Source organism: Hemitrygon akajei, chromosome 18 (genome assembly GCF_048418815.1).
Source record: "Hemitrygon akajei chromosome 18, sHemAka1.3, whole genome shotgun sequence".
Classification (NCBI taxonomy): domain Eukaryota; kingdom Metazoa; phylum Chordata; class Chondrichthyes; order Myliobatiformes; family Dasyatidae; genus Hemitrygon; species Hemitrygon akajei.
Genome location: NC_133141.1, coordinates 69,577,147 through 69,590,452, shown reverse-complemented (window position 1 = coordinate 69,590,452; position 13,306 = coordinate 69,577,147). Strand labels below are relative to the sequence as shown.

The 13,306-nt window shown below is 44.5% G+C and overlaps 1 protein-coding gene across 4 annotated transcripts in view; it reads left to right on the top strand.

Moving 5' to 3' along the window:
* socs7 (suppressor of cytokine signaling 7) overlaps positions 1 to 13,306 on the top strand; it is a 149,759-nt gene that overhangs the window by 94,855 nt on the left and 41,598 nt on the right. For 3 of the 4 annotated variants that reach the window (XR_012102074.1, XM_073071795.1, XM_073071793.1), the window contains exon 9: positions 201 to 353. Coding sequence is in view for 3 of the 4 variants with exons in the window: in XM_073071795.1 (XP_072927896.1) it covers positions 201 to 321 (121 nt within the window). In the remaining variant the exon portion in view is untranslated. Of the gene's footprint in view, positions 1 to 200; positions 354 to 1,683; positions 6,349 to 13,306 lie in introns of those variants that run through there. The other variant, XM_073071792.1, reaches the window with a different exon arrangement.

The following is a 13,306-nucleotide window of genomic DNA, read 5'->3' as shown; positions in this document are numbered from 1 at the left end:
CTCGTCTTGTGAGGCCTCGCTGATGGGTCCTGGTCTGGTGTGGGGTCTCAGCAGCAGTAGCAGTGAGTTTTGATCTGGGTAGCGGTATCAGGGAGCTGCTGAGATCTGCGACCCTCACCGACCCTGCCATCCTGCGGGCTGCAGCCTTCCCCCCCCCCCCGTGCCTGGCTCCTGCTGATGGTTTCACTCATCTCGTTCAGGCCCCTCATCTCATACCTCCGCAAGTTCTACTACTACGACCCTGAGGAGGAGACGTACCTGTCTCTGAGGGAAGCTCGCCTCAGTGTGGCCCCAGAACAGGACATGGACACCCAGACGTAGCCGGTCGCGAGTCTCCGCTTGAATCGTCTACAGTAAGTGAGCGGACGAGGGGTGGATTGGGTTGCCGGTGGGGGGGGGGGGGGTGCGGTGTTACAAGTTTCTTTGCCTTGATTTTACATCATTAGCTTTAACTTTTTGTCACCTACTGTACATTGAAACATGCAGTGAAATGTGATGGCGGACAGGAAAAGTTGTTCCTGACTAACAGTGTGAGTGTGGGTCTTCAGCTCCTGTGCCTCCTCCCTGATGGTAGTAATGAGAAGACAGCACGTCCTTATGGTGGGAGACCGCAATGATGAATGCTGCCTTCTTGAAGAATGTTATGTTGAAGTTGTACACAACATTATTGAGGCCATACTTGGAGTATTGTGTTCAGTTTTGGTTACCCTGCTAAAGGAAATTTGCCATTAAACTATAAAGATTTTATAAAGTATTTGTGCGAATGTTGCCGGAACTTAAAGGCCTGCTTTATAGGGATAAGTTGAGCAGGCTAGGAACTTCTTCCTTGCGATGTATGAAATTAAGGTGAATGCAGATAATTTTTCCTCCCAGGGTTGGAGAATTAAGAACTAGAGGGCAGAGGCAAGGGGGGGGGGGGGGGGGGGGGCGGCGGGGGGATGAAATTTAATAGGTACTTGAGAAGTTCTGGGTCCCATATCGATGCAAGATGTGCAAGTATTGGAGAGGATCTAGAGAATAATCTTGGGAGTGAAAGGGTTAGTATATGAGGAGCATTTGATGGCTCTGGGCCCTCACAGACTGGAATTTAGAAGAATGAGGTGCAATCTCATTGAAACCTATTGAATGTTGAAAGAATGGACGTGGAGATAATGTTTCCTATAGTGAGGGAGTCTTGGGCCAGAAGGCACCACCTCAGAATGTAGGTATGTCCCTTTCAAAGATATTTCTTGACCAAAGAGTTGTGAATGTGTGGAATTCATTGCCACAGACAGCTGTGGAGGCCTAGTCATTAATGCAGAGGGAGTGCCACTCCAGGGGGATTTGGGGGACAGCACTGGGTATATTTAAAGTGGAGGTTGAAAGGTTCTTGACTATTCAGGGTGTCAAAGCAGGAGAATGGGGTTAAGAGGGATAATAAATCAGTTGTGAGGGAACAGCAGACTCGATGGGCCAATTGGCCTGATTTGCTCCTGTGTTTTATGGTCTACTACGGAGCCCTCATCTGCGTGTGATTCCTGAATTGATTTGTATTAAAGTCTGCCCCTTTCTGGAAAGAGGAGTGTTCCGTCGAAGCCTCCATGTAGTGTGGAGGCTGGTGTGTAACTTGCTCGTTGGTTTGAGATGTATTTGTCCCAAGACAAGAAAACAAAGGGCTCACCCTCCCTCTCTGCTTCCTAACAGGTTGCATCCTGACTGTGGGCAGTGGGGACAGCAAAGTCTGACGGGATCACTTCGCCAGGACTGAGGGGGGGGCTCGTCGATTTTTTTCCCCAGAAACGCTCCTTATTCCCGATGCTAACGTAGACCCATCGTAAGGGGCTGGTGGTGTGGATCAGAGGGGCCGGATTGTGACCAGACGGTGAAGACAGAAAAGGACAATCAAGAGTTTGATATTGGAATTTGCACTTTCTACCAAGAAAGACGGCCATTAGTAGCTAACAGCATTATTCTGGAGGGGGAGACACTCACATTGCTGCAATTCCTGATCTGGAGTGAATGCCTGGCTTATATTGCACAATATATTTGTTTTGAATTAAACTACTGGTTGTATTTGCAAGCTATTTAACTTCATAATTTAAGGAAATCATTTATAACTCCTTTATCTGGCTGGATTCCTATTTCCCAGAAGAGATTTTATCCCTGTAACTTGTACTCCGTGGCCACTTTATTAGGTACACCAGCTCGTTTATGCAAATATCTAACCAGCCAATCATTTGGCAGCAACTCAATGCATAAAAGCATGCCAACATGGTCAGTTGTTGTTCAGACCAAATGTCAGAATGGGGAAGAAATGTGATCTAAGTGACTTTGACCATGGAATGATTGTTGGTGCCAGATGGGGTGGTTTGAGTATCACAGAAACTGCTGATCTCCTGGGATTTAGAGTTTAGAGAATGGTGTGAAAAACAAAAAAAAAAACACCCAGTGAGTGGCAGTTCTGTGAATGAAATCGCCTCGTTAATGAGAGAGGTCAGAGGAGAACGGCAAGACTGGTTCAAGCTGACAGAAGGGTGAAAGTAACTCAAAGAACCACGAGTTACAACAGTGGTGTGCACGAGAGCATCTCTGAACGCACAACACATCGAACCTTGGAGTGGTTGGGCTGCAGCAGCGGAAGACCACATGGGGTTCCATTCCTGTACCTAATAAAGTAGCCAGTGTATTAGTTTGGAATTAAACTACTGGTTGTATTTGCAGGCTTGGTCATTTAAGGAAATCATTTGTCTGGCTAGATCTCAGTTATGTTGCGGAGCTTATCCCCGTAACATACTTGATAGAGTAATGCAAGCATTAACACAGATGCAGACCCACAGATGAGGTTTTGAGTAGAATTCCCAAGTTCTGGTTTCTACCTGTGACCATTCATGCTGCCCACCCCCCCTTCAATTCCTATTGGTCACTTGGCACATCTATCCACACATACAGCTAATTAGAGAATAGGACTGTTGGGCAATAGGATGATTTTCTGATGCAAGTTAAAAGGGCTTTATTTTTAACCAGACCTACAATCTTCTGTTAGAGGAAGTGTTCCAGTCAAAACAAAAGTGAAATACATCTGTTTTGAGATTTTTGAGTTCCAAAGTTTTTCACCAGAGTTTAGAGGACCCTGGGCATTGACTCCAGGATATTGCTGGAGCGTCCATCACCCCATGGTAACTCTGACAGCACTAAGTTCACAGTGAACCTACCAAATCAGCTCATGTTTCTCTCCTCTCCCGGCAACAACCAATAAATTATAGAATTCCAGCAACCTTTTTGAAAATTTTACGATCAGTCAGAGTGACAACAAAGCTTTTTGTTTTGGAGTCATTGTGCTGAACCATGTAAATCCGGCCTCAGATTTGCATGGTGTGGGCCCCAAACATCATCTGTCACTTCTCAGATAACTGGACCTATAGCTGTCTGTTGCGTGCTTTCAAGATTTAAAGATTCAGATTTATTTATTACTGACAGTACTATACAAAAGTCTTAGGCACATGTAAAATATACTGTAAATCAACAATGCTTTCAAAATAATGAAATGAAAAGTTTCTAAATATAAGAAGATGTACTATAAAGAGCAGTAAACACTAAAAAACTAAATCAAATCAATATTTGGTGTGACCACCCTCAACCTTTAAAACTGCATCAGTTCTCTTGGGTACACTGTTGTGTAGTTTTATAAGAAAAATTGGCTGGTAGGTTGTTCCGAGCATCTTGGAGAACTTGCCACAGCTCTTCTGCAGACTCTGGCTGTCTCGCTTGCTTTGTCTCTCCAGGTAATCCCAGACAGCCTCGATGACGCTGCGATCTGGGCTCTGTGGAGGCCATACCATCTGAAACCATATAAAAAAATCTAGAGTGCCTAAGACTTTTGCACAGTGCTGTACATCAAAACATGCAGTGAAATGCGTGGCATACATTAACAATCAACACAGCCGAGGATGTGCTGGGGGCCAAGAACAAAGCACCAGGGCAATGGTGGGCAGTGATTTGACAAGTACACGTGTGCACAGGCGCAATGAAAAACTTCCTTGCAGCAGCATCACACGCACAGAGCATCCGATAAGCATCATTCACATGAAAACAATTTTTACAAGAAATGAAATATTTGAACAAACAAAATTCCATTTTATTGCTAAGAGGTTGTGTAGAGCTAGAGGTCATAAGTTAAAGGTGAAATATTTAAGGAGGAGCTGAGGGGGAAGCCTCACTCAGTGGTGAGGGTGTGGAACGAGCTGCCATTGGAAGTGATGGATTTCAACATTTAAAAGAAATATGGATAAATACATGGATGGGAGGGGTATGAGACTAGGCAAATTAGTAGTTTGGCATGGACGAGATGGGCCAAAGGGCCTGTTTTGTACTGTGGTGCTCTATAACTGGAGGATTTCCAAGATTCTCAATCCTTTGAATACATTTCTCCTCATCTCATCCCTAATGTGTCATCATAAGACACTGAACCCATGCTCTGGAACTCTCTCCACGGGTCACCAACTCAGCGGCTTTTCCGGCCTGTGGGAATGCCCAGTCTTCCTGAATTATCCTGGAATCGACTGGAATTAAAGTCAAAACCCCCAAACAATGAGCTGCTCCTGGGGTTAAAACCATATTTAATCCTTTCTATTTTCAGTCTATAAATAAGAGGCTTCTGAATGTGGTGACTTCATTTCACAGTGAAGTTCTGCGGTTGCATTATGCTGAGTAGTGTCCAACTTGCACCCAAGAGTGTAGATCTGTGACACTGTCCCATAGAAGGTCTGTGCTGTGATCTGTAGGGATTGAAGATTAGCCTTACAATGTTCCACCAATCAGCACATTTAAATCTCTTCAGCCTAATGCCAATTCCTGTAAAGGAACATAACCCTGTCCACACTCTCAGAATTCACTACACTTTGTGCTAATCTCATCCACATACTCCAGTATCTAGCCACCCAGTGATGCTGTTGCACTGACCTGATTGATTGATTACCTCACATCATTCATTCATTACGTGCCGTGTTGTATGATGTGGGCATCATGGTTTCCATGACCATGATTGTTCTTGGCAAATTTTTCTACAGAAATGGTTTGCCATTGCCACCTTCTGGGCAATGTGTTTACAAGACGGGTAACCCCAACCATTATCAGAGATTGTCTGCCTGGTGTTAGTGTCAGTGCACCGGCTGCTCATACGACCATCCACCACCTGCTCCCATAGTTTCACGTCACCCTGATCGGGGGCTAAGCAGGTGATACACCTTGCCCAAGGGTGACCTGCAGGCTAGCGGAGGGAAGGAGCGTCTCACATCTTCTTTGGTTAGAGACATATCTCCATCCCTGCCACCCGAATATCGCACATCAAAACAATTGTTTACAGGCGACCACTGTTACAAGAGTAGAAGTGGGGGTAGGTTACATTCCGCAGCAAGTGGTCTGCATCCGATTTTCTCTAAAATAAATCCGGTTTCTTGGACACGTGCTGGTAATCTGATTTTTTGGAAGGGGGGGGGAGTAAGCTTTATTTTCCACACATTCGGCGGGGGAGAATTTTATTTGATATCTCAAATTCCTGGATAATGATTTGTAAAATTAGTAAGGGCAATTTTCTGTTACACCAACAGTCATTCCACAAGCTTGCCTAGATGACTTCTGCATTTTAAATAAAGTCTACCCCTCAGGTTGATTTAGTGGCCATCTTAAACCTGTGCTTTCTGGTCAGAGGCAGTGCAAAGATTCCTCGAGCATCCTGCAATCCTATCAGTCTTTTTCATAGCCCACAGGGGCCTTGCTGCTTTGGGTACCAGTTGGTGGGTGCATGAGGTGAGCGTGGGGTCTGAGAAGTGATACCTGAGGGGGCTGTAGAGGCTGCTGGAGTGAGCCCACCTGCGCTAGCAGCCAGGGAGGACATTGTCCCCGTTGTCCAGATGACAAATCCATTACCCAGATCAAATGACAAGTTCTGCAAAGTACTTTTCAGTGTTCATGAGATTGGCCAACATTCTTTCTATTGTCAAACCTCAAAACAAAAAAAGCTGTACCCATTTTAGAATGGCCTTGCCTATTAAATGGAAATCTATTTTGTGATTGCTGCAAAGCCAATGCAGACAGTTGGAAGCTGTCCAGTCTACAGAACTTGTTCATAAGCATGTACAGTGTATGTTCTTTTCCATATATATAGGACCATGGAAAGATCAGAGGTAATGTCAGGGGCAGCTCAGTGTAAATGTTTCAACCCATGTTTTGTAAATGTTGAACAAAGGCAGTTGATTATGTAATGTGCATTTCTAATGGATTTCTATTCTTGAAACTACTGGTATAAATATGACTTGTACAGATTGGAGTTAGAGTAAACCTTGACTGAATTATAAACATATTGATTTAAAATTGTGGTGAGATGTGTGTTTTGTACTTAATTACATGAACTCATCACCCTTACTAGGACTTAGCTGCCAACAGCAGCTCACCAAGATCCTCTGTGCTGGGCCAGTCTTTAGGTGCAGCCACCCTGCGTGTAGGTCCTTCCTGTCCCAGGGTGGAGGTAATTGGGGCTTCCATTGACATTTCTGTAGCTCTGGGTTTTTACGGATGGGGTTGCTGGCCTCATGCCCAACCCTCCTCCTTTTGCAGCCGGGCTTGGGACATTCCCAAGGCAGAGTTGTGTGTTGAGTAGAGACACAGAATTTTTCTTCGGTTTACTTTTCTTAACGTTTCTTTCTTAAGTAATTTGAAGGCATTTAATTAAGTCACTGGGATTGAAAGGGTTAATGTATGAGGAGCTTCTGATAGCTCTGGGCCTGTACTAACTGGAATTTATTGGAATGAGGAGGGATCTCATTGAAACATCGAATATTGAAAGGTCTAGATAGAGTGGATGTGCAGAGGATGTTTCCTATAGTGGGGGAGTCTAGGACCAGAGGACACAGATAGAGTGGATGTGCAGAGGATGTTTCCTATAGTGGGGGAGTCTAGGACCAGAGGACACAGATAGAGTGGATGTGGAGAGGATGTTTCCTATAGTGGGGGAGTCTAGGACCAGAGGGCACAGATAGAGTGGACGTGGAGAGGATGTTTCCTATAGTGGGGGAGTCTAGGACCAGAGGACACAGATAGAGTGGATGTGGAGAGGATGTTTCCTATAGTGGGGGAGTCTAGGACCAGAGGACACAGATAGAGTGGATGTGGAGAGGATGTTTCCTATAGTGGGGGAGTCTAGGACCAGAGGACACAGAGTGGATGTGGAGAGGATGTTTCCTATAGTGGGGGAGTCTAGGACCAGAGGACACAGATGGAGTGGATGTGGAGAGGATGTTTCCTATAGGGGGGGGGGGGGAGTCTAGGACCAGAGGACACAGATAGAGTGGATGTGGAGAGGATGTTTCCTGTAGTGGGGGAGTCTAGGACCAGAGGACACAGATAGAGTGGACGTGGAGAAGATGTTTCCTATAGTGGGGTAGTCTAGGACCAGAGGACACAGATAGAGTGGATGTGGAGAGGATGTTTCCTATAGTGGGGGAGTCTAGGACCAGAGGACACAGACAGAGTGGATGTGGAGAGGATGTTTCCTGTAGTGGGGAAGTCTAGGACCAGAGGACACAGATGGAGTGGATGTGGAGAAGATGTTTCCTGTAGTGGGGGAGTCTAGGACCAGAGGACACAGATAGAGTGGATGTGGAGAGGATGTTTCCTATAGTGGGGGAGTCTAGGACCAGAGGACACAGACAGAGTGGATGTGGAGAGGATGTTTCCTGTAGTGGGGAAGTCTAGGACCAGAGGACACAGATAGAGTGGACGTGGAGAAGATGTTTCCTGTAGTGGGGGAGTCTAGGACCAGAGGACACAGATAGAGTGGATGTGGAGAGGATGTTTCCTATAGTGGGGGAGTCTAGGACCAGAGGACACAGACAGAGTGGATGTGGAGAAGATGTTTCCTGTAGTGGGGGAGTCTAGGACCTGAGGGCACAGCCTCAGAATTGAAAGACATCCCTTTAGAACACAGATGAGGAATTTCTTCGGAGGACGGTAAATTTGGAATTTCATTGCCACAGATGGCTGTGGAAACCAAGTCCTGGGTATATTTAAAGCTGAAGTTGATAGGTTCTTGATCAGTAAGGGCATCAAAGGTTACAGGGAGAAGGCAAGAGAATGGGGCTGAGAGGGGTAATAAATCAGACATGATAGGCTGTAAGAGCAGACTTGATGGGCTGAATGGTCTAATTCTGCTCCTATCTCTTCTGGTCTTAAGGCTGGAAGTTCAAAGATGGTGAGGAATTAGTACATAGGAGGGAGACTGAAAATCTGGCCGAGTGGTGCAACAACAACCTCTCACTCAATGTCAGCAAGACCAAGGAGCTGATTATTGACTTCAGGAGAAGGAAACCAGAGGCCCATGACAAATAATGTGCAAAAGGGGATCAGAGGTGGAGAGGGTCAGCAACTTTAAATTCCTCAGTGTAATTATTTCAGAGTCCTGGGCCCAGCACGTAAGTGCAATTATGAAGAAAGCATAGCAGCGCCTCTACTTCCTTAGGAGTTTGCAAGGAATTGGTATGATATCTAAAACTTTGACAAACTTCTATAGATGTGTAGTGGAGAGTATATTGATTGGTTGCATCACGGCCTGGTATGGAAACACCAATGCCCTTGAACAGAAACTTCTACAAAAAGTAGTGGATCTGGCCCAGTCCATCATGGGTAGAACCATTGAAAACATCTACACGGAGCACTGTAGCAGGAAAGCAGCATCCATCATCAGGGTCCCCCACCACCTAGATCATGCTCTCTCCTCACTGTTTCCATCAGGAAGGATGTACAGGAGCCTCAGGACCCACACCACCAGGTTCAGGAACAGTTATTACCCCTCAACCATCAGGAAGGAGTTATCCAGTGGTGGTAACCTCACTCAACATCACTTGAACTGGTTCCACAATCTATGGACTCACTTTCATGGACTCATCATCTCATGTTCTCCATATTTATTGCTTTTTTTTTGTAATTGCAGTTTATTGTCTTTTGCATATTGGTTGTTCGTTGGGGTGGTCTGCCATTGACTCTATTACAGATTTACTGAGTGTGCCCACACAAAAATGTATCTTAAGGTTGTATATGGTGACATATATTTACTTTGACAATAGATTTACTTTGAACTTCTAAAGTGAGTCTGTAGGCTGTGGAATCAGATCAGTGTTGGGGTTAGTGGAGTTAGTCACGATGGTTCAGGAGCCTGACAGTTGAAGTGTAATAAGTGTCCCTGAACCTATTCCTGACACCTCCCTCCCCTTTCTCCATCTCTCTGTCTCCATCTCTGGTGACAAACTGTCAACTGACATCTTCTATAAATCTACTGATTCCCATGATTATTTCAACTATACCTCTTCCCACCCTATCCCCTGTTTAAAAAAAAAAGCTATTCCTTTTTCTCAGTTCCTTCATCTCTGTCATGTCTGTTCCCAAGTTGCAGTTTTCCTTTCCAGGATGTCAAAGATATATTTCTTCAAACAACTATGTTTCCCTTTCTCCACCATTGATGCTACCTTTACCCATTTCCCCTACATCCACGCTCACCCCATCTTCCCCACTGCCTTAACAGTGATAGAGGGTTTCTTGTCCTTACCTACCACCTCATCGGCCTCCACGTCCAACTTCCACCATCTCCAAAGGGATTCTACCACTAAACATATCTTTACCTCTCCACTCTCTCCACTTTTCACAGGGATCATTCCCTCTGCGATTCTGTTGTCCATTCATCCCTCCCCATTAATCTCCCTCCAGGCACTTATTCCTGTAAGCGGCCAAAGTGCTACACCTGCCCATAAACCTCTTCCCTCACCTCCATTCAGGGCCCCATACAGTCCATCCAAATGAGGCAACACATCACCTGCAGTTCTGCAGAGGTTGTCTATTGTGTTCAATGTTCCTGATGCAGCCTCCTCTACATTGTTGAGACCCGTTGTAATTTGGGTGACTGCTTCATCCAGCATCTTCACTCCATCCATTAGAAGAGGAACTTCCCAGTGACCGAACATCTTAACTCTAATTCCCATTCCCATTCCGACATCTCGGTCCATGGCCTCTTGTGCCACGATGAGGCCACCCTCAGGGTGGAGGAGCAACACCTTATATTCTGTCTAGGTAGCCTGATAGCATGAACTTTGATCACTCCTTCTGGTAAAAAAAACTCCCTGCCCATCCTCTTCTAGTCCTCACTCCGGCCTGATACATCTCCTCCTGGGTCCCTTCCTCCTTCCCTTTCTCCTATGGTCCACTCTCTGCTCCTATCAGATTCTGTCCTCTCCAGCCCTTTACCTTTCCCACCCACCTGGCTTCACCTATTACCTTCTAATTATCATCCTTCCCTCCCCCACCACCCTTTATATTCTGGCATCTCCCCTCTTTCCAGTCTTGATGAAGGATTTCAGCCCAAAACGTCGACTGTTTTCCCTTTTCCATAGATGCTGCCTGACGTGCAGAGTTCCTCCAGCATTTTGTGTGTGTTGCTCTGGATTTCCAGCATCTGCAGATTTCCATGTGTTTATGTACCTGAACTTCACCTGGTGTCTCAGGACTGGGTGTGTCTGCACCCACCCCAACACTCCTTCTCTGCCACCTGTCCCACATCACTGCCTGTGGCACTCCACCCTCGCCATTCCCAGCATCATTTGCTCTTGCCAGATTTACAAACTTGTTCTGCTCTACATTGACAAATACCGAATTCTGCAAGACTTTTACACAGTACTGTACATCGCACCATGGCCGGTGAGGTCCTTACTGACGAATGCCACCTTCCAGAAGCAGCGCTACTTGAAGATGGTGTGAAGGATTGTGCCTGTGATGGTACTGGCTGGGTCTACAACCCTCTGCAATCTCTTACAATACTGTGCGTTAATGCCTCCACATCAATCTATGATAGAACCAGTCAGAATGTTCTCCACCGTATTTCTATAGAAATTTGTAAGAACCAAGCAGCAATCAAGACTTGTTTACCCCCCACTCCTAAATCCACAAACAACCTGCTGGAAGAACTCAACAGGTCAAGCAGCATTTCAGTTTGAAGCCCCACATAGGAGTTCTATCTCCCCTCCCCACGTTTTCTGTGTTTTAAATGTTATTTTACACATACACAACTATTCCAAGTCAGATTAAGTGTATTGCTTTCTTTGTGTGTGAAGTAGAAAGTATGCATTTCGGCAGTGAGCCAAACTCCACTCATTTGAACACAACAGTGAGGATATCGCTTTATTGGGCGGCACACACATATACATTTGAATATGAGTAAAACAGAGAGAAACTGAAAAATGCCATAAGTACTTAATATAGGAAATGTGATAATTCAGTCAAATGTTCATAAGATCTTAGGAATACATGAAGCTAGACTTGTAAAATATCCAAAAATTATACACAACATGAGTAAACAAAGATTTAAAATATGTGAGACGATTAATATAATATAAGCATTCCTTAAATTACCAAGGCTGGTCAAACACTGTACTGATAATCAGGAATAAGCTTTTACATAATATTAACATATAGTTTTGCTCAGATTGTGATCTCCTTTATGAACTAAAACCACACTTACAGACAATGATTTAGTTGGCGCAAACGAAAGAAAGATGAGAGAGGATTGTGTATGTGTGCTTCAATCTGACTGAAAAACTCTACTGAAAACAAAATGGCTGCCCCGCCCTCCTGTTATGGTCCAACAGAGTTTCAAAATAAAAGTCAGCTGGGCTATTAGTTAACAAATAAAAGCCTGAACTCTGTTCCTCTCCCCACACAAGCTGGCTGCCCTGCTGACTATTTCTACCATTTTTGGTTTCTATAAAAGTCTGCCAGCATTCATATGATATTCCTTCACCCCTATCTGCGGTGGGGCAAATAGTTTTAGAAAATCTGTGGTCAGTACAAACCACTGAAGCCTTAGAGCAGGAAAGGAGGAGTATGAACTGAATATTGGCCGCTCCTGCCCAGAATCTCGCCGAGGGCAGTCAGCTCAAAAGCAGAAATGCTGTGATAGAAACGGCAGAGCAACATTTTCCTTCCTGTACATACTCTGATTACTGACAGGGTTGTGGTTTGGTGCTAAATGTGACACTTCTTCTTACAGATAAAATGGAAATGACAGATGATATTGTTAACTTGCAGAGGGAGGTGATGTAATGCTTTTCTTTAGAAGTATATCTAGAAGTTATGTGAGCAGCGCCAAAGGTCACCATGTATTGCCAGTGCCATCTTGTTACTTATTCCAAATTACTCCTCTCACTGCTACCATAGGGAAGAAGGTACACCCACCACCAGTTATTAACCCTCAACCATCAGGCTCCTGAACCAAAGTTCAAAAGTTCAAAGTAAATTTATTATCAAATTACAAATATATCACCGTATACAGCCCTGATATTCATTTTCTTGCAGGCATACTCAATAAATCCATAATAAAATACTAACCATACTAATAAACTACTAACCATAATACTAACCATACTAACCAAAAATAATCAATGAAAGGCCAGACTAGCATGGAGAACATCACTCACCTCAATACTGAACTGATTCCACAAACTGTGGACTCACTTTTAAGGTCTGAACAACTCTAGATCTCAATATGATTTATTAACTTTGTTAATTGCTTTTTCTATATTTGCACAGTTTGTCTTCATTTACACATTGGTTATTAGCTTGTCTTTTCTTGCTGTGTAGTTTTTCATTCTAATGTGTTTCTGTATCCACTGTGAATGCCCACAAGAAAACAAATTTAAGGGTAGGATATGGTGATATATACATAGTTAGTTACTGCTTTTTTCCATTGTCGTTTAGGGCAGCAATGAAGCTCCTCCATCTCTGGTGGTGGTCAGGGTTTCCTTCATCATGTCAGTAGCTTCCTCTCACTTTTCACTACTGTCAGTCATACAAGTCCCATGTAGAGACTCAGGAATACCGTCACTCTCTGATCTAGAAGGATTCTGCATTGCTGTTTGAAGAATAATTTTGTCTTACCAGTCAGGGGTGTTAGCCCTGAGCTGGACCCCCAAACCTGGAGGACTGGTGGACCCCTCTTAGTCTGGCCTCTACCCTTTGACCTGTTTGGCATGGGTGACCCTGTCAACACATAAAGCCTTGACTCCAGCCAACACAGCTCTCTGGGTCATTGAGACAAGCAAGCCTCCAAATCATGACAAAGTTGTGGTCCTGTTGGAGGGACATATGCATATTTTGATAATAAATTTACTTTGAACTTTTAAATTAAGTTCTGGAAGTCACACACTGATACCAGAATGAAACCAAGGGCAAAAGATTGGATTGGACTCTGTATCAAACCTTAATGAGTTTGCAAATCCACCTCTTTATTGGC